Raw genomic sequence first — 21,011 nt, 5'->3', positions numbered from 1 at the left:
CTTATCCCTACACTCTGATAAAGAGCTCCCCAGCTTTTCTATAGGCTTCCTTTAAGTACTGGAAGGCTGTTACAAGGTCTCCCTGGAGCCTTCTCCTCTCTAGGTTGAACAACCCCAACTCTCTCAGCCTGTCCTCATGGCAGAGGTGCTCTAGCCCTCTGATCATCTTTGTGGCCCTCCTCTGGACTCACAATAGCAGATCCCTCCTGTGCTGAGAACTCCAGAACTGAACACAGTACTCCAGGTAAGGTCTCAAGAGAGCAGAGTAAAGGGGTAGAATCACCTCCCTCGACCTGCTTGTTACACTTCTTTTGATGCAGTCCAGGATACGATTTGCTTTTTGGGCTGCAAGAGCACACTGCCTACTCATGCTGAGGTTCTCATCCACCAGCACCCTGAAGTCCTTCTCTTCAGGGCTGCTATTTATGGACTGGGATGAGGACGTCCTGTACTATTGTGTGTGTACCTGTGGTTAAGCAATACAGAGTAAAGGTCTTCATTCTGTAGTGACAAAGGTCTTGGGCTGATATGGTGCTGTTCATAAGGTTTTGCTTTACTGGTGCTGCTTGAAAACAACAAATCACAACCCTCCTTCTGGCTTTCACTTGTTAAAGATCAATGTATCCTTTTCTGTTGAATTATTATTGTTATTGACAGCAATATGCTCTGTTTTCCACATTCAGTATAGGATAGTAGAGATCCTCTCTGTGTCTTTATAGATGGCTATATACCACCATGCTGCAGAAGAACTTAGAGGCAAAAGTCAGTAATTAATGTGTTTATAGATTTCCTATGAGGGACTAATGTAAGAAACTTGGTCTTCAAAGTGCCTTTGTTTTAGATCTTGTTTAATGGTATTTTCCTCATGTCTGCACTGATATAATTTTAATGGATAATTACTATAGGAAAAAATAGCCTCACCTCTGTGCAAGATTTATTAACAAATCAAATATCCTATTAGAATGAGAAATGCTGAAAGCATATACATAAAAAACCAGCTTCTTAGATATTGCAATCACATTCAGCTACCAAGAATTGTTACTAAAATGGTTTTGAAACCCAGAATTGTTAGGACTGTGAATATAAACAAATCACAAACCATTAAAAAAAACCCAGCCTGGTTTGTACCAGTGATAGATAGGGTCTTTTCAGTAGACCCACTTCCACGCAGCAAAATTACGCTCCTGCACTTACTCTACGTCTCTCTCTCTCTCTCTATATATATATATATAGATGGTCACATGTACATGTTTATTGGCAACATTTCTTCCATAAATTTTGATCCCATTATCCAATCCCAATCTATTTAGGTGGGGCAATAAATGCCATATATATTGTTACATTGAGTAAGCATTAGCAACTGAACAGGAGACAGGGACATTTTAAACGCTCCAGATGAGGGAAGAGTATAGAGACAGCTCACACCTTATTAGACCCCATACAATATAAAGCAGCGGTAACAGAGACCACATCTTTGGAAAAGCTTCAATTAACGATGAGACATAAATCTGCTGGAAGCAGCACTTGCTTCATCCTGGTGTTCAGAGGACCGTCTAGTGCAGAGCACCCCTCGGGGCTTTGCCAGAGGGACCGGAAACAGAAGGCACTTGCAGAAATCACACTGCAGTCGTACTAAGCAAGCACAAGTTGGGTCTCCATATCAGTAAAAGCATTTGCAATTGCAACCTCAGATTTTGTTAGAGCTATATCTGTTTTCACAGCTATGAAAGAAATACTTATTTCTTTCAGAGGATTTTGCAGAAGGGGACCACAGCCATTGGAAAAGCTCCCATTGATTCAGAGCCAAAGAAGCAAAGAAATCTCTTCACATTAGTAGTTAATTACAAGTTGTTTGCATTTTTAAGTCATGCTAACAATCCAGCTGGAGGATATAGTTTTTTATTATTTACTGCTTTTTTTTTTCTTGGGTCAGGAAAACTTGTATTAGTTCAAAAGAGTGCGAGTGTCTCCTCTGGCAATAAAGAAAAAAAAACCAAAACCCATGACACCTAAAACTTCAGATGAGAGAGAGATTTTGTCATGCAGTCACCTCCTGCACTCTAAAAAGTAAATAAGAAAGTGCATGACATCATTTATGAGCTAAGCGAGTAGCAAAATAATGAATGTCTTTGCCGATGGGTAGCATGAACTGATATATTCCTCAGATACCTGACACTGTTAATTTCGAAGCTGCTATCTTCAGCTGAAAAAAATGTTAAAATGCCCAATGTCTGCATTTTATTTCTACTGTTCATGAATCAAATCCACACAAAAATGAGGAGATCAAAATGCACCAGATAGATGTAGAACTGAAATAAGGATGACTAATAGCAATGTGATGAGAAGTAAAATTGTCAAAGTCTGCAGTTCATGACTAGTTTTTGATGAACTAAAGACAGAGGAGAACTCACAAACTGATAAAATTTAATTTCCACTTTTTTCTGCAAAAGGCTCCAGCTTCTCATTTCACATATTTTCATTTCAAACTGACATAAACAAAACAAAACATTCTGGTTTCGTCGGGGGGGGGGGGACAACACTGAAAATCCCTATAAACCACCTCATAGTGCTTGCTCGTGTTGAGGAAAAATGCTATTTTTCTTTTGAAGACATCTTTCTCAGAACAGTGTTTCACTTTTCATGTGTCTAAAGGCAGAGACCTTGAGACCCAGCCAAAAGATGCTACCAGTTATAATTGCTGGAAGGTCTGTTCTTCTTGGTGCATGATGGCTTTAGGGTGTGCTGCTCTGGCTTTGTCATAATAAAATGCCATACAAGGAGAGGCTGAGAGAGCTGGGACCGCTGAGCCTGCAGAAGAGAGGGCTCCTTTGGATCTTATCCATGTGTATAAATACCTGAGGAGGAGGACAATAAAGAAGATGAAGCTGGACTCTTCCCAGCAGTGCCCACTGATGACAGGGCAAGAAGTAATAGGCACAAGCTGAAACACCTGAAATTCTGTTTAATCGTCAGAAAGACCTTTTTTTACTGTGCATGTGATCAAATACTGGAATGTGTTGTCCAGAGAAGCTGTGAGATGTCCATCTATGAGGATATTCAAAATACAACCAGGCAAACTGCCTCACTGTCCCTGCTTTAGCAGGGGCTGGACCAGACAAGCTCTAGAAGACTCTACCACCCTCCACCACAATTCTCCTAAATGGCTTCTTCTCTGCCAGCAGTTTTTACAGAACTCTGAAAGCTAACACACCAAGCGGCATCCAGTGATCAACCCAAAGGAAATGTATAGTTATCAGGACATGTTTCTGATCAGAGAAAATTATTTTTTAACTTCTAAGCAATCTCTGTTTTGGCAAATTATTTGTCAGCTTCAGAGATAAGATCAGACAGTGCCTGTACTTCCCGTATGTTTCTTTTGCTGCAAATCATTCAGCCAAAAGCTCCTGAATATCTGAACTTGACTTTAGATTATTATTTTGAGACATTTTGGATACAAACATATGAAAGCCAAACTTTTCTGCACGGCATATAGACGAGTTTCCTACTGCGAGCACCAAAAAGATAAATTAGCTTCACTGCAGAAAAACAGAAGACATTTTGAAGGTTTTCTAGAGATCATTTTAATTAGCTAATAAACTGACTGGAACACACATATTTAATCAAGATAGCAGAAATGCATTTTCTTGAACAATAAGCCCAGCACTTGCATGCAGCTCATGGCAGCAAAGAGACTGTGAGTAATACAAGAGATATAGAGTTAACAGGAGAGGAGATGCTGAAGAAGGGAAGTGAGGACAAAAGCGGAGTTGCAGGGCAGCAACAACAATTGACATGACAGTTCAGCGTGTAAGCCTACAGAGGCAGCCACATTCATCTCAAGCTACCTTTGCCCAAACCAAGATGAACCATGCACGAGATGCTTCTACTCCACAAACCACATAGCTGTGTTAATATGCTGAGAGGTACAGTCTATTGCTTTGGCACTGTGCCATGCTACAGCATCTCTATACTGCTTGGACCAAAGCTGGCTCTGTGTCCAGTTAGCTAAAAAGCTTGCATAGCTCAAGCAAGGGTCTGCTTGTCCTCACCCACACAGGTATGTCCTGAGGAGCAAATTCCCAGGAGCATCATACTTTCTTCCAAAGGCAGGAAGCAAGTTGGATATAATAAAATGGAAAGGAAAGATGAAAATAGTCCTAAGAATCATTAAATAGTCTCCTGCTAAGCCTGACGCTGTCTTAAAAAGGTGACTCACAAACACCAGAGCTGGTACACAAAACAGAGAGGGACTGCATGGCTGGGAAAAGCAGGGGAGGGAATAGAGGGGAGAGAAAAAAGGAGGAGAAACAAGATCCACCTTTGGAACATCAGAAAACTGCTGGATTTGTTCAACTGCTCATAAAGCCACTGCCTACGGATTTGAAGCTATCTGTGCCCTTAGGGAAACTCAGAGAATCTAATGTCCTCAAATTAATTGCAAGATCAACTTTTATTCTGAAAGATGACAGAATGATGTGAGAGAGAACTGAAAGTCTGTTCAAAGCAATTAAATTCAAAAAAGTCTTTTCTATTACCATCACTAGGATATAATTGGACCCATACAGTGTAAAGTAAGAAACCTCAGCAACTGACTGTCCCCCACATTAAAACAGAAATGGATAGAGAGCTCCGAACACACTGAATATAGCTACAGGACATATTTTATGAAAAGGAGCCATTACTCCAAAATCAGGGCTTTTTATTATTGATGAAAAATTGGTTTACCAGTATAAAAAGCAAGTTATAGGTGATGTTAGTAAATAGGTACATTGTGACTCAAAAACACTTGACCACTACCAAAATATCCATAAGTTACTGCTTTTGTATTGCCTTTAATTTGTTTTTTTTTTTTTTAAATCTACAATCTTGATTGTCCTCCTGTATTTCAGTAGCATCAATCAAGCTGACTAAATTCATTTTAGTATGAAATGTGAAATCTATTTCCCCAATAATTATTGATTTTTGCTATTTCCATTATGAAATCCATATTCCTATTTGCTCGCTGACAAGAACTTCAGCGTCCCTCCCATTTTCTTCTTTTAGTTCCATGCACTTTTTTTGACAAAAGAAGAATGACAAATGCTAATGTTATATTTTCCCCTTTTGTTCACCAAGACAAAATAGTAAGACACAAAGGTAACTGTATGCTTAAAATACCTTCATTAAACTGGAAAGTAAAACAAACATTGTCCTATGTAAATGACAGTAAATGTCTTCGATGAACATAGCCAATTAGCCTGGGTATCCCATGAGGGAGGATTCAGCTCAAGGTAGAGAGGTGCCCTCTACCCTCGGAACTGCGACAGATTCACATCCTGTGGTGTTAGAAGGCAGACCTCCTGCCTTACAATGCATTGGCTCATTCTGCATGTAAATAAATGAGTATATTTGTTAACATAAGCTTGTTGTTATATATCATAGCAATTTTAAATAGGATGTGTGGCATTTTCAGTGAAGGATTTTTAAATATTGCATAAACTTTCCATGTTGGTCCTCCATGGTCTGGATTCTAGCCCTCATCCTTGAAAAAAATAACCACTAAAAAACTGCTCTGTTTACTGTGGCTAAGACTGTGATTTTGAGCCACAGCCTTGAGCTATTATTGCTGTGCTGCGGAGCATCCCCAGGAGCTGTTTATCTCTCCGAGTCATAACACTTTTCTTTTCATCTTGCTTTGTGCAGGAATAGTAAATTATTACTTGCCTCAAATTTTATCTCACACTACCTCAGCCACACAGCTGAAAGGTAGGCTTAATCCCATCTGAATTGGAGGGGACATACAAAATAATTCCCTTTTTGTTCCTACACACTGGACCCAGAACTAGATAGTAGGTAGGACAGATGAAGAGGAGGAACTAGGTCTTTATTGAGCCACAGAACACAAAGCACAGGCATGTCCATTCACAGATGAGATTTGGAGTCTCAGAAGAAAATGTGTAAATGAGATCTCTGAATATTGGAAAGGGTATTTAAGACTCTCTATGAGAACAGAAGTATATTCCGTTATCCATGCTCATGCTTGCACTCTTGGAGCTACAGTGGTGCCATGTGTCAGCTGGACACAGCCTGCTGCCACCAAGGTGGCAGCATTCAAGTGGTTCTGTATGAGTGCATATACGTGTACCTGAAGCTTATGAAGGACTGTGGAGTTGGCATCTAAGCAAAAGGCAAGAACTGCACAAGCAGAAATAATGTATGACCCTGAACCACCCCAGATGTGAACACAAATGGGAGTTGTCTGGACAGAGAAAGATTGACAGCTCTTTGAATCTGAGCCCTAATTTAAGATATGAATTTGTGGTGCTCCTAAAAGCACTCTGGTTCCAGAAATCAATGCAAAGATTTGTTCAGGCCAATATGTGGTATTTTTCTCCCCTTCTCAGACAGATTAATTTTACCTAGAAACTTGCTGTCTGCATTACATCTCCTCTTCTTTTTGGTAAGGTATTGTCCAGAACTGACTTAGTAACACAAATAAGAGAGATGGGATTGTCACTCTAGGCTTAGTATTTATGTTACTAATAACAGTTAGGTTATTAACTTTACTGGTTAAAGTTAATAAAGGTTCAGGTTTCTTCTTTTTTGCTGCAAATGCTGCATGGCAAATGGGCAGACTGAGGAGCCCAGTTGGAGGTGCTGGGCCCCAGATCAACCCTCTGTCACCAGGATGGTGGCTGAAACATTCATTTTCTTGTGAAGATATCTGACATTTGCTTCACTCCACACATCTTGATCCATGCTGAAGAGCTGAAAGTGTAACCTCAGTACAGTCAATGTTCTTCTTTCACACACGAGGACAAGAAATACCATTAGCATGTGGATGGTGTGTGAGGTCTGCACCCTTCTCTTTTTGTTCAGGTTTTGACCATGAGCTGTTCCCTTTCTCCTTCCCTCCCACAGTCCATCATGGATCCAAAGCTTTGACCCTCACTCTGCAATGCACTCCTGCTACGTGCAACTGCTCCCATCAGGGGCTGCAGAATTAGGCATGAAGCAGCAGCCTATGACAAATGATGCTCTTTTTGTAGACTGTGTAGAGCTGGAGGTCAAACACACTATTAATAATTCTCTGACTTTTTAAAAGCTGTATTTCCTCCATTTGTTGGCAATGTGATTTGAAAGGTCTGTACAAGCCACTTAGAACAGCAGCTGAACAGAGGCACTTCAGCACTGTCCAATATTGATTTTTTGCCTCTAACTCATCTCTTTGCTAAGACTGGTTTCAATATCCTAGGAAGTTTAAGTGAAGATATTTCCCATCTCAACAGCGGTGCATTATCTAGTAGCATTTTTCCTTAGTAACATGGTTTGGCTCAAAGAGCAAAAGTGCCACAAAATCTCCATTCTGGAACATAGGACTGAAAAAAGGCTGAGTGAGGAACGAACAGAGGTGGGCTGGAGTGGGGAACCCACTCACTAGGATGTTCAACAAGCTCAACCTGTACCAAAAAAACCAAAACAAAAGAACACAGCATATAGCTGGTTAGCTGGTACAGCTGCTTATTTCTGCCTTCAAACAAGGGGTCCCAAGGAACAAGAAACTTCCGTAATTCAAAGCACAGCTGGCATGCTCACACAAAACACAAGTATAAAGGAAAAAGACACTCAGAAAACTCAGCAAAACCTTAACCAAGATTACGGAAACAAGATAGGCATATGTGAAATGTGAAAATGTGATAGAAAAATAAGCATTGTAAACATTGGTTTGGCTAATCATGAGAGTGACTTAAAATTTAAGAAATTTCTCCTTGGAGAAATTAGGACATATATTTAAAAAATCTTTTTGGGGGGAGGGGAAGCAGGCAAGGACAGCAAGTGAGATCCTACTAGAGGAGAAGAAAAGGTCACGAGGGAGTGTTCTATATTTACACTAGAAAGAAAAAAAGACAAAGAAAATATGGTTTTTCTTCTTTGTGGGGAGGGAGAGAAGAGCACAGTTGAAAATGATGCTGAGAAGGCTGAAGTGCTTCAGCCAATTATTTTTGCTTTACCTCATTAAAAAAATCTGAAACAATTCAGACTATCCATAGACTTTAGAACTTATCAAGAACTTAGGCTGGTAGAGAGCAGAAAAACTGGCCACATAGATATTATATCTCTTCAAATCATGTAAGCCTTATAAAATTCACCCCAGAGTGCTCAGGGAATTGAGTAAAGCAATTTCACAGCCATGAGCAATCATCTTTGAGGACTGAAGGAGGTTGAATGAAGTTCCAGAAGACTGGAAAATGACCACTCAAGAGCTCTTCCAGCCATGGTTACCATTCCTGTAAGGAGGAAAAAACAAAGGTAAGACTGTGACTTATTGATCCATAGTTCCTTCTTTGGGAAGCCACAGCGGCAAAGCAACTGCTTGGTATTCTCACTACAGGCAAAGCATAATGTTTTGAGAAGATGGGGTCATACTGCATCAAATGAAAGGTCTATCTAGCACAAAACTGTCTCAGATAGTAGCCCACAGCAGATACTGCTGTATCTAAAGCAAAGTTTCAGGGCAAGCATGCACCAGCACTCTCTCAGCTCTTAGCAATCAGAAGCTTAGGGACTTACAGAGCTAGAGACTTCACATCTTTGTCTTAATAGTCCTCCACATCTCTTAATAGCCCTCCACAACTACTAATCAAAAGATCTTGAAATGCTGTCTTTATTACATGAAATCAGAAGATAATACATAGAAACTGAAAATAGTCACGTACTTTCTACTATTTCTGGCCTGGACAGGCGCACACTCTCCTGGGTTGAAAACTGGTTGGATGGCCGGGCCCAGAGAGTGGTGGTCAATGGAGTTAACTCCAGCTGGAGGCCAGTTACAAGTGGGGTTCCTCAGGGCTCAGGACTGGGTCCAGCCCTGTTCAATGTCTTTGTCAATGACCTGGATGAAGGCATTGAGTGCACCCTTAGCAAGTTTGCAGATGACACTAAACTGGGTGGAAGCGTGGATCTGCTGGAGGGTAGGGAGGCTCTGCAAAGGCATCTGAACAGGCTGGACCGCTGGGCCGAGACCAATGGCATGAGGTTTAACAAGGCCAAATGCCAAGTCCTGCACTTGGGGCATAACAACCCTATGCAGTGCTACAGACTGGGGGAAGAGTGGCTGGAGAGCTGCACGGAGGAGAGGGACCTGGGGGTAATGGTTGACAGACGACTGAACATGAGCCAGGAGTGTGCCCAGGTGGCCAAGAAGGCCAATGGCATCTTGGCTTGTATCAGAAACGGTGTGACCAGCAGGTCCAGGGAGGTTATTCTCCCTCTGTACTCGGCACTGGTGAGACCGCACCTTGAGTACTGTGTTCAGTTCTGGGCCCCTCACCACAAGAAAGATGTTGAGGCTCTGGAACATGTCCAGAGAAGAGTAACGAAGCTGGTGAGGGGGGGGTGGAGAACAAGTCTTACAAGGAGTGGCTGAGAGAGCTGGGGTTGTTTAGCCTGAAGAAGAGGAGGCTGAGGGGAGATCTTATTGCTCTCTGCAACTACCTGAAAGGAGGTTGTGGAGAGGAGGGAGCTGGCCTCTTCTCCCAAGTGACAGAGGACAGGACAAGGGGGAATGGCCTGAAGCTCCGCCAGGGGAGGTTCAGGTTGGATATCAGAAAAAAATTCTTCATGGAAAGGGTCATCGGGCACTGGGACAGGCTGCCCAGGTAGGTGGTCGAGTCGCCTTCCCTGGAGGTGTTTAAGGAAAAGGTGGATGAAGTGCTTAGGGATGTGGTTTAAGGGAGTGTTAGGAATGGTTGGACTCGATGATCCAGTGGGTCCCTTCCAACCTGGTGATTCTATGATTCTATGATTCTATTTTGCCTTTCAGTGAAAGTCTTTTTATTCCCAGATTGTATACATTGTTTTCAAGTACACATTCATTTCTTGAACAGCTAATCCCTGAGAAATGCAATACCAAAATGTCAGGATAGCTACCTGTTTTTATTTATATTTGAGCGCAGCTACACTGGGTAGTTTGTCAGGGGCTGCTTTACACTACAGTTGAACTAAATTTATTTTAAGCTATAAAGAGACAAAAGATAATCTCCTGTAGATGGATACACTGCAGTTGGAGAGCAGTGATTAAAGGACTTTATTTACATTTCTAGCTGATCAACATCTTTTAGTTACTTCTAAAGGGAAGAATTGATTTTTCTCCTCTACAAAGGAGACTTAATCAATTTTGCTTCTGGAAATGTTTTATTCAACAATAGCTAAATTTCCCTGCATGCATATCTGTCAAAGCGGAGACTATTCTTGGAAAAGAGAAGCCATTGTGCTGATATAAAAATATCTGGTTTATTATTTCAACAGAAGCCTATTGATTTTTTTGAAACCTTAAAAAAAAGCTTCCTATAATACCAATGACTTAAATGCATAAAACTTTCCCCAAATTCCTACAAATATTAGCAAAATTTAGTTCAGGTTGACTTTGCTAAGATTTTTTTGCAATTATTTTGTACATGAATTTAAACTTTATTGGTATTCTTCAGAAAAAAATATATTTGCCACCCTTTTCAGATTAATTTGGTGTAGGGGTTCTGTAATAAGCTCTTTCTGCAGTGCTGGACTGTGACATGAGAGGCCTTGGTTTCTGTCCTCAGCTCTACAACTGGCTCTCTGGGCAAAGAAGGTGGCCCCCTTCATCTGCAAAATGGGGACAGTATGTGATCTATAGAGAGTTTTGATCTCTGTGTGCAGGAGGCTTTTTGAAAATACTATGTATCATGCTGCACCATATCTCACTTCTCAATGCAGATGGAAGCACTTTCAGTTCTGGTCTGCAGCTTATATGCTGGTTTCAGGTGAATAAAAAATATATGTGTTAGATTGCAATGCCCTTATTCAGAACAACAATCAGATGTCTGTGAAGTGCACTCAGTTAATGATAACACCTCAGTATGTTTGCCATATGCAAAGGTGGACAACTCTGAACATAAGTAAGCAGAAAACTTTTACAAGTCTTTACCAGACCAAGTCTGTAGGAATATTTTAACTGTGGATTTGTATTGAAAATCTAATAAAAACATGCATTATTTGGCTGAGTTCCTATAGCAGGCACCACATCTACATTTACACAATCAAATAGTAATCTGGTTCGTTTCAAAGTAAAGGTTCTTGTCTTGCCTGGTTTTATGCAAATTTATAACAGCCACAATTTAATTTAAACTGATAAGAAAATCAGAGAAGTCTCACCTCCCTGCAGTCTACGAGACTCTTGACCTTGCCAGGACTTACAAACATACAGGAAAGAAGTCCCTGTGAATATAGTACATGACGATGAATGCTTCAAAATTTAAAAAGATTAAGAAGAATCCTGTAAAAAAGAACAACAACGAATTTAATGTGTGCTTTCAGTTATAAAGCCTCCCAGACCTTTAAGCTGATGGATTGTCATATCTATAAATACACCTCTCTCTTAACCTCTTACTAACCATCAGTTGCACACCATAAGCTACAACTGGCACCAGTGCAATGGTGCTGCAGCCAATTCGGTCACCTCAGGGACACATTTATCACTGCAATTGCAGTAACAGCCTGAAACCTGGACTGTGAATCGGGGCCTTGTTGTACCCAGTACTGTGGAAACTGGTAATGAAAACAGACAGCCTCTGCTCCAGCCTGGATCCACACCCACTGCGGCACTGCCACTCATGCTTTGGTTCACGTGACAGTGGCAGGAAAAGGTCTGATCCTGTCACATTGGAATGAGAAGTGACGTTACATGGCAAAACCTGCATGGCATACCTTCGTATCACATTTGGGAGGGAGCAGAGGTTGTCAAAGGCAGTTAAGGTGGCTAACCGACATGCACTGGGGATCTGGGAGAAACACAAAACACAACTCGGGAGCAAACCATTGATCCCTGGAGGTTCTGCTCAGCAGCCACCACCACTACCCCATTCTAGCACAGCCATAGCATGCTGGCTTCCCTTCAGGAAGGGGGAGGTGAAGCCCAGACCACAGCCCTCCAGAAGCACTGTTCCTGCCTCTACGCACACCACCTGCTGCCACCACTCCTTTCTGGGGACCCCATGCCCACCCACCATCATCATCATCATCATCATCATCATCATCACTGCAGCCAGCACTGGGCCTGGCCCCAGCTGCCACCCTGCCCTGGCCACAGCCAAGCCAGGTGGAGGTGAAGATGTGGTACTGACGTGGTGATGCACGTGGTTATGGTGGACAGGGGCTCGACACCCACCTTCTGCCCCAGCACCTCCCTGGCTGCCTGCTCACACAGCCCTGGCAGGTTCCACCCTCCTCCTTTTCTCTTTATATTTTTGTTTATACGGAGTTAGGCGGGACACTGGGGTAACAGAGTTTTGAAGCGTGCGTTGTCTGGCAGTTTCTGACCAGGAAGAACCAGCTGGCAGAGACATGGCCACTGGGTCGGTGTGCCAGATCCAGAGTAGTCTTTTGCCAGGCAGCCCTGCTGCCCGTATGGGTCCTGCCATGGCTCCCAGTGGTTGAGGACCAGGGTCTGCGCTTGTGGAAAGATTGAAAGAGTCAGCTGCTGTGACCAGCCAGTCAGCAAGGAGCAACGATGACCACGATGGCAGCACTCAGCTTTATAGACTTTTATTTTTCAGTCTATACAGATGTTGTCGCAATTATAATAAGGCATCAAATGCACTATTGAAAAGCTCACGATGGACTGCGACGTTTTGCCTTGTCGTGGGTCAAAAACGAGTTTTACAAGATTAAACCGGTTGCTTTCCCAGTGTGTAAACTTTATATTCACTACATACAGACGTTTAAAAGAATTACAAAGGTAAAAACTGTAAACACATCAATACCAGCAAACAACCCAGCACAGCTTCCTAAGAAAGAGGCTCCAGCATTTCTGCTGCAGGGCTGGCTCCGGGCTGGCACTGAGATGGCAAGGCTGGCCGTGCCTGGTGCAGCCGGGACCTTTCGGCAATGGTCCTCCTTTTTAGTGAGAGTCCCGAGCAGGTGCCAGGCAGTTCCCAAATGGCCAGCCTCCGCCACAGATGTTTAAACGAGAAACGGAGAAAGCGAGTCAGAAGCTGTCTGAAGACTGGGGAGCCCAGCAGAGGCTGCAGGCACCCGCCATGGCGCGGGGGAGTGTGGGCACCTCCGCCCCGGCTGCAGGACTCCAGCTCCCTCCAGCAGGAAGGCAGCGGCCAGGGCAGGGCCCGGCCTGTGGACACGTCATGAGGTAGAAAAAAGTAAAGTGTCACGTTCTATTTCCCAGTATGTTCCTGGGGTGCTCCAGGGGACACCTAACACCCAGCTGGTATGCCCCAAAATTCAGATCCCCAAAGAAAGCTCTGCAGCGATTCACATCACAACTTTAGCACAGGCAAAAAAAAAAAATAAACCAAAACAATTTTCTTCACACTTTTACCCTTAAAGCATTTACATTTTGAGCAGGAGAAATCAAACTGCAAGGGTGCATAAGAGGACAATTAGTTTCCCTTGGCCTCAGACTGGTACCACCCTGTGCAAGGTGAACCATACAAAGGCTCTTCCATCGGGAAGCAGGCGAATACATTAACCTTCCACCACCTGCCACCAGACAGCAAGTGCTTTGGTCTCTTTTGCACCTGGCAACTGAGAATCTGAGAGTCCAGAGGTTTCATACCGAACCACAAACCCACACAGTCCAGTAGTTTGTAAAAATATTTGTTGTGTGATCAGAGAAATGTCCTGAGAGTTTATATCTGCTAAACTCCTCTCTTTCACCTCTTTTGTAGTACAGACTAACAGCAAAATAAAGAAATTGTGTTAGTCCCATTTTAAATTTTCTTACTCCTCGCACATCTGCAGGGCATATTTAGATTATCAGGTTGACTTACATTTCCTTAAAATGCTCAGGGAAATTTTGAGGATTCATATAAGTATTGCAGGCTCATGATCTGTGACAGGCATTTTACAAAGTGTCAGAAAACTTCTCACTTGATAATAACATCCTGACAGTCAAGGGAACATTCTCTTTTCTAGTCCTAATAATCAGCATTAAGGCATGCCACGGCTCCTACAAGAAACTTGTGATCCTTACAGATTTAGCTGTCATCTTTCTGGAATAATGGAATATACTCCAATCTTATGCATACGTATCATTAAAAAATAAAAATAACAAGTCCCAAAACCACCAGCCTCAGTTTTGGAGCTTCTGCTGCATAGGTGAGTGCAGCAATTCCCGTCAGGGGCCCAGGCTAGTGCAAAGGTTTTCATCCCCTGCGATGTCTGTCCCCTGCTCCTCACCAGCTCACTGCCCCTGGCTCAGCACTGTCTGCCCTCTCACTTGGCACAGTTCTCCCCAATCCTCTGGAAGCCATGACCAGCCCCTTCCCATCCTCGGACGGGACAGGAAGCAGCATTGTCCCACCACCTCACTTCATGCCATGTGTCAGGCTTTGCAGGCAGTGTTCTCATACGCACCAGCAGGTAAAGGCCAGCTAAAGAGGAGACTTCCTCCTCCACGTCCTGCTTCTTGGGCTATTTCCTTCCTCACACTCACCAATCAGAACAGGCTGAAGGCTTCTCCTTACATCTGGAAGCTATTCCATTTATTTATCCTAGAAATTCAATCCTAAATCCCTGCTGACACATCCAGATGGATATAAGCTCTCCAAAGATGACTGCGGAGATGCTGGCCATTGTTGAGTTCCTGCTGGCGAACACACTCCATATCACGAACTGGCAAATCATCTACTAGGCAGCAGCACTGTCAGATAAGGCTGCTCGTTTAATTACCAAATAATACTGAACTAAAGCAGCAGTTGGGGCAGATAACATCTGAAGCAGAATCTCTTTTGCGGGGCCAATGTTAAAGCCTGGGTACCACACCATGCAATTTACAGTGACCAAAGGCATGAACGTGAAGGAGTGCGGCTCCTTGGGCCCTCAGCTGAAGGCACCCACGCCAGCTGCCACAGCCAGTAGGCAGGAGGGACTGAACTAGGCACCAGACTCGGGTGCTGCATGTGTTTCCTGACATGAACAGTCAAAGAAGAGGGAATGAGAAATGTTTCCATCTTCCAGCTGTAATTCTGAACCTTGTGCAGCCACATATTCCTGGGCAAAACAGCATGAGGGAGATCTGCTCTCTTTCCAAGACAACTCTTCTCAAGTGTGTCACAGCGAAGAAGAAAATCCCATTTAAAAAAATACTGATATTCCTGTTATTTGAGACTTAGCTCATGACTGGCAAGGCTGTGACAGTGAATCTCATTTCTGCTACAACTCTGCAGCCGTGGGCTGTTCAGAGATCTTCACTCATGCTTAGCTTTGGCAGGGACACACATATACATATATATATATAAACATACATATATATGTTAACAGGACATATATATGTTAACATGACATATATATATATTTATAAACCACTATTCAGTAAGGACAGACAACAGTGCATACAATAATCTTTGTTGGTTTTCCCAGCACTGCAAGAACACAGTTTTAATGTTCCACAGAAACTGGCTGATAATAAAAAACATCAGTGGTACAGGTTTTCAGCTACTGTGCCACAGAACTGTGGTTAATAACAACATGTACACTTGATCATCTCCTATGTTGAGTCCCATGTCAACCTGTCCAACTGCCTAATATTTAACCTTTCTATTTCCTGACAATTTATTTTTTACAAATAAATGAGTTTTTATTCAACAAGCCCCAGAAAGCTCCTTTCTGACCTTTCCTTGCTGGTTATAAGAAGGCTGACAGCCTAGTGACATAAAACTGAAGTTTCAAAAAGACCAGTAAGATGCAGACATCTCTACTATAACCAAAGCCCTGCAGCAGAGCTTGAATATCTGGCATCTGCACTGAGGGACAAGTGTTCAGTCTAAGCATCCTCATGCTTCTTCACTCTTTTACTCTTTTGAGACTCCAAACAAGAGGTCAGTTAATTCAACTTATGGCAGTTTTCATACAAAGACATCTGTTCACCAGGAACTAAACTTCTCTTATATGGGTCACTACGGCTATCAGAAGTTAATGACTATCAATCATTGCTAATCTGAGCTGAAATGGAGCCACTGACCTCAAGTTGAAAGAGCCTTTTGTCTCCTACCAATACCATGAGCCATATGGCTCCCTGCCCTTTTGCTCTTATTTTACATTTTAAATAATCATCACTAACTGTACAATTGTTTGAAAATATGGGAGGGTTGTAGGAAGTCATGACCAAGTGGTGTTCCTTTTTCCCTTTGCTCTCACTCAACAGAAGAGAAGGGGTCAGCTTAAAATTAAAGGATAAAAAAGCACCTCTTTTAATTAAATATTATCCCTGCTATTTGATTATTGGCTCCAAGCAGAATGTTAATAATCCTGCAGGCTGCAATAATTAACAGCTTCCAAAGTGTCAAGGTCGTTCCTGTTCCATAAGGGAGTAATAAGAAAATTATATAGGCAAGACACCAATGGAATGTTTTATATTAAGATAAAGGAGTATCTGAGGAACCTACTTATCACAAATCTCTTTTTATTCAGTGGTTTTCATTATTTTATATCAGTTGCATTTTCTCTGGCACATCTTCCCTTTACAACAACTGCTCATATACTGCAAACATTCGATTATAGAGCTTAAGAAAAAAACATTCTTGTCCGACAAATAAACTGCATCACCAGCTATCTTTAGCCGCATCTGTTTTCTTTAATGAAACATCTTTTCCTGTAGAAATGCTGCCTTAAAAATCATGATCACACTAATTATCTATGGCAAGCACATCTTCTTCAACTAACGACAGCTCGAGCATATTATCATTTGCACTAGACTTCATTCTGAAATTGAAAGACCCATAGAGCTTTGCAGACTCCTTGGAGGACGCAAACCTGCTCCTCCGGTACAGCTCCCCTTTCCACATGGACATCATCAGCAGGCTGGAGAGCACCACTCCCCCCAGAGTTAAGAGACACAGCCCAGCGATAACACAGCGGTCCAAGTGAGCACCAATCCTAGCGCTCTCATTCTCCAGCCTCTCCATCTCCCGGGCAGCCACAGTGTTGGGATCCACAGTCACGTCTCTGGGTACCACATAGGAAATGATCACCAGCAAAATGCCACTAACCAGGAACAAAATGGCACTAATGAACCCATAGTCCACTGATTTCCCGGCCGCCGCCTCTGAGGCAGCATCATCCTCCTCCGAGACCAGGGAAGGAGAATCATGCACCCACTCATGTGGCAGCTCCCTGCAGGAACGCTGCTGCACAGGGGCATCCTGGCAGCAGCTGCCTCCTGTAGGATTGGAGGGGCTTTTTGCATGCTCCAGGTTTACATTTTCATCCACACAGGTGAATGAAGTCTCGAGTTCCTGGACACAGCAGCAGGCTTTCTTCTTCCCTCTGCTCTCTTCTCCAGGCAAGCGCTCGGGTGGGTGGCAGGGCTGGCAGATGCCAGGGGGTACAGGGTGCTCCTGGGGCGAGGTGCCCCAGGGGGAGGTCTTGGGTGCTGGAGGGGTCTCAGCCACTGGGCCCCTCTGCAAGGGCTTGCAGTGCCTTTCACAGTGCAGGGCTGCCACGACAGCAGCTGCTCTGGGGTCCACCTCAGCCCCCTCACACTGCTGATGATCATAGGAAGAGGAAGGCAGGCTCCATCCAGCAGCGGTGTCCAGACGTGCCTGCCTGCTCTCCTCAGCCAGGTAAAGAAGCTCCATGCAAGCCATTGATCTCGTCCCAGAGAGCCCCAACTCCCAGGCTACCACATCCTTCAGCAAACGCTTTCCTGGCCCGCTGAAGCGGCTTCACGGTATTGGAGCTGCTGTATTCCAGAAATCTTCTACTCTCACCAACGTTTTGTTAGGGACATGGCTTGTGTCAGCTGTTAAATGATTAAACAAATCCTCTCTGACATTCATTTCTTTTTTGTCTGCAAATGAAACAGCAGAGGGGGAAAAAACAACAACAACAAAACCAAATCCGACAACCTCATGATGATACATTAATAAACCAAAGAGAAGATAACGGCAAATGTAATAAATCAGTCTTCCCCTCAACTGTTCGACGGGAGACGGCAAACACGATTGTTTTAACCACGCATTTAAAACTGCAATCCGCTTGCAGGTCCAAAATCTATTAGGGAGTCTAATCAACCTTTGACACCAATATCCAATTAAGGCAGTAAGTCATTTACGGAGCACAGAATAACCAGAATAACTGCATAAAATGTCAGAGAAAAGAGACATCTGTTCTTTTAGGAGGCAGCTCCCCCACTCCCTTCCAAATAAAGAATTTAAAAATCAGACTCACAGACTAATTAGAAAGAAACACGCAAATCCCATGTAGCTCAATAATCCAGGATCTGTATTCTCCGGTGGAAATCTGATAATCCTATGGGAAAAGCAGTGCTTTCCTAGAGCAGATCTCCAGTTTGATTAAGAGCTTTCAGAATGAAATCGTGCCTCCAAGACCGATGCCTCAGAGACGGATATTACTTCTCATCTGCAATTAATTCGTTATTACCCGCGCCCCATCCCCCCCGAAGGCCGAACGTCCGGTGGCACCGGCGCAGCCCGGCGAGCGTGTTGCACGCGCAGAGCACACACGTGCGCCCGGAGCGAACGCGCGATCGGCAGCGGTCGCCGCTCACTCACGCGCTTCTCGGGCAACGGCCACGCCGGGAAACGCGATCCTCGCCGAGCGAGCGGGATGCACGCGCAACTCCGTCACCCGAGCGAGACAGCGGCTGCACGCCCAGGTACCCGCGCACCGCCGGGCGGGCAGCAGCACGCCTCCCCGCCTCCCCTCCCCTCCGGGCTCGGCGCACCCGCCTCCCCCAGCAGCGCCGGTCCCGCCGGGCAGCGCCGGGGCGGTGCGCGCTGCGGCACGCTGGGAGCTGTAGTCCGCGCTGCGCCTCCGCCCCGGGTCTCGCACGCACCGGCCGGTCCCTCCGCAGCGCTGCAGGAGAGCTGACACAGAGCTGCCTGTGTCTGGAGCGATGGTCGCACGGGCTTTTTTTTTCCCGTAATCACGAGCTCGGTGGAATGGTCAAATCAGATTCTCAGATGATCGCAGCGCTTCGGGTCCGGGGCTATAAGGACTCGCAAGACTCACAGGAAAATCTCGGGAGCTCGCTCCGCGCTGGCAGACTCCGCTCACGTTCTCTGGAAGGTGTAAACGCTGTTAAAAAAAAAAAATACCGTCGCCAAAAACATAATAAAATGAATAGAATCCTAGAATCACCAGGTTGGAAAAGATCTCTTGGATCATAGAGTCCAAACAGTCCTATCTGCCACTAAACCATATCCCTGCGCACCTCATCTACCCATCCTTTAAATACCTGCAGCAACGGGGACTCCACCTCTGCCAGTGCCCCATGACCCTCTCGGTGAAGAAATTTTTTCCTGAAAGATCAGTCGGTACGAACCTTCACTGACTTTTTCTGCCAGTGCTTTCTCTGGAGAGATAAACTAAAATACGAAAATAAATTACAGAGAAGGAAGAACTGGCGTTTTATCATAGAAGGATGCTGTGCTGTTGCAGAGAGATCGGGATCTGGGGAGGCAAAGAGCGTGGAGGGAGGGACCTCGATGTGGATCTGAAATGACGATGCACATGGGAAATCAAAGTGAGCAGCATCTGCCTGCGTGCCGTCACAGGAAAGCAGGGGCTTGAGAGGGAAAGCAAGCTGGGAAGAAACCAAATGAGGCAGAAGAGAGTACAGACTGTCTCAAGGAGTTGTCCTGGCATCAGAGTGACACTGTGTAAAGACTGTGCCTGTTCTGAAGCGCTGCATTAGGCAAACAAGTCAAAGTTTTGAAGACATATCCTGCTGAACCCAGCACAGAAGATTCAAATCTTTGTGGCAATAAGTTCCATGAATGCTACAATTCCTTGCCAGGACACAGCAATACCAGGAGATTCCCAGTACCCACCTCGCAGATTGATCACTGCTGTGGGCTGGTTTGGACCACCATTTCAAAGCAGCTCCAGGCAGTGTTTCCATTAGCATAGTGCAGTTTCAATGCATTGAATGGTGTGTTATTCACTCTTCAAAGAAAAATTGTAAGAAGAAAATTATGGAGCAGGGAAAACAGCACAGACTGTCCTTGGAGCTTTTTGTAGCAATGCCCTCTTTGAAAGAAATATAAAGAAGCAAATAAAACGTAATCAAAGAAACAAAAAAACCTGTCTTTAAATTGTTCAAATACTTTAAAGCAAAAGCAAAGACAGAAATATGCTCTCTTTAAGGCTATTGCACATTTCCATTTGGGAAGCAGCAGGACAGGAACATACAGATATTGGCTGCTGACACCACAAGCTGCACCTGCCACATCTGATAGACAAGTCTTAATTAAGTGATTGACAGGACAAAATGTGGTATTCAGCCCCAGTGATGCAGCTTGGAAGAAAGCAAGCACCTCCCCTGGGCCCCAGCACAATCTGCCAAGGCCTTGGGTGGGCAGTTTTGTTCCGTTAGCTGATCCAAAGGCAGGAAATTGTTCTCAGTGCATAACAAATGGCTGTGTCATTGATCTTTCAAAACCTAGGAGCTATAGCATATAATTTGGGGTGCTTGCTAGAATCTCAGTTACTTGTTATTTAACCACACACAAACGTCTTGCTGCTTTGCCACCCACTCTGCTCCCCGCTATGTACTAACTTGTGTTGGCTATGTATATTAGTTCGTTGATAATAATTGCAAATACACAAAGTTAGGAGCAGAGAGGAAACTGCAACTCAGTCAAGCCAAATATTCTTATACATCCTTCCAGATGATGCTGTCCCTCCTTTGCCTTCTACAGCGCACAGAATCTACAGCAAAATCATTGTCTGGTCACAAAATGTAATAGTGACATTTCTTTTTCTTACTTTGAACTCAAAGGGTTAACAGCATTTTTGTTTAAAGAATGTAAGTGATTGTTACCAATGCTTTGAGGTGTGGAGGTGGTGAAATGAATGCATAGCAACACATACACTGCAAACACAAATACATCTGGTGAAAAAATTAATCAAGCAAGGGCAGGAAGGAAGAACATTTGTCACAGAAAAAAAAGACTACTTAGAGCTAAGAAACAGAGTGATGGTCACACAATGGGACAGGAATAAAAGACTAGAGTAGA

General features: G+C 43.9%; 1 protein-coding gene across 6 annotated transcripts; it reads right to left on the bottom strand.

Moving 5' to 3' along the window:
* Positions 1 to 12,464: 12,464 nt before the first annotated feature.
* On the bottom strand, positions 12,465 to 19,537 carry TMEM74 (transmembrane protein 74). Of its 6 annotated transcripts, none has more exons than XM_054060352.1 (4): positions 19,229 to 19,537; positions 18,827 to 19,068; positions 18,199 to 18,279; positions 12,465 to 17,770 (listed from the first exon to the last, which is right to left on the bottom strand). In XM_054060352.1, exon 4 carries the CDS (start codon positions 17,613 to 17,615, stop codon positions 16,656 to 16,658), a length of 960 nt encoding a protein of 319 aa, XP_053916327.1. In that variant the 5' UTR covers positions 17,616 to 17,770; positions 18,199 to 18,279; positions 18,827 to 19,068; positions 19,229 to 19,537; the 3' UTR covers positions 12,465 to 16,655. The 6 variants fall into 6 exon arrangements, with proteins under 6 accessions (XP_053916327.1, XP_053916325.1, XP_053916323.1 ...); XM_054060350.1 differs by having other exon boundaries at positions 12,465 to 18,279; positions 19,229 to 19,315; positions 19,381 to 19,537; XM_054060348.1 differs by having other exon boundaries at positions 12,465 to 18,279; positions 19,229 to 19,292; positions 19,381 to 19,537.
* Positions 19,538 to 21,011: the final 1,474 nt, after the last annotated feature.

Source organism: Cuculus canorus, chromosome 2 (assembly GCF_017976375.1).
Source record: "Cuculus canorus isolate bCucCan1 chromosome 2, bCucCan1.pri, whole genome shotgun sequence".
Taxonomy (NCBI): domain Eukaryota; kingdom Metazoa; phylum Chordata; class Aves; order Cuculiformes; family Cuculidae; genus Cuculus; species Cuculus canorus.
Note: the sequence above shows the minus strand (reverse complement) of the source record. Positions and strands in the feature narration are given on the sequence as shown.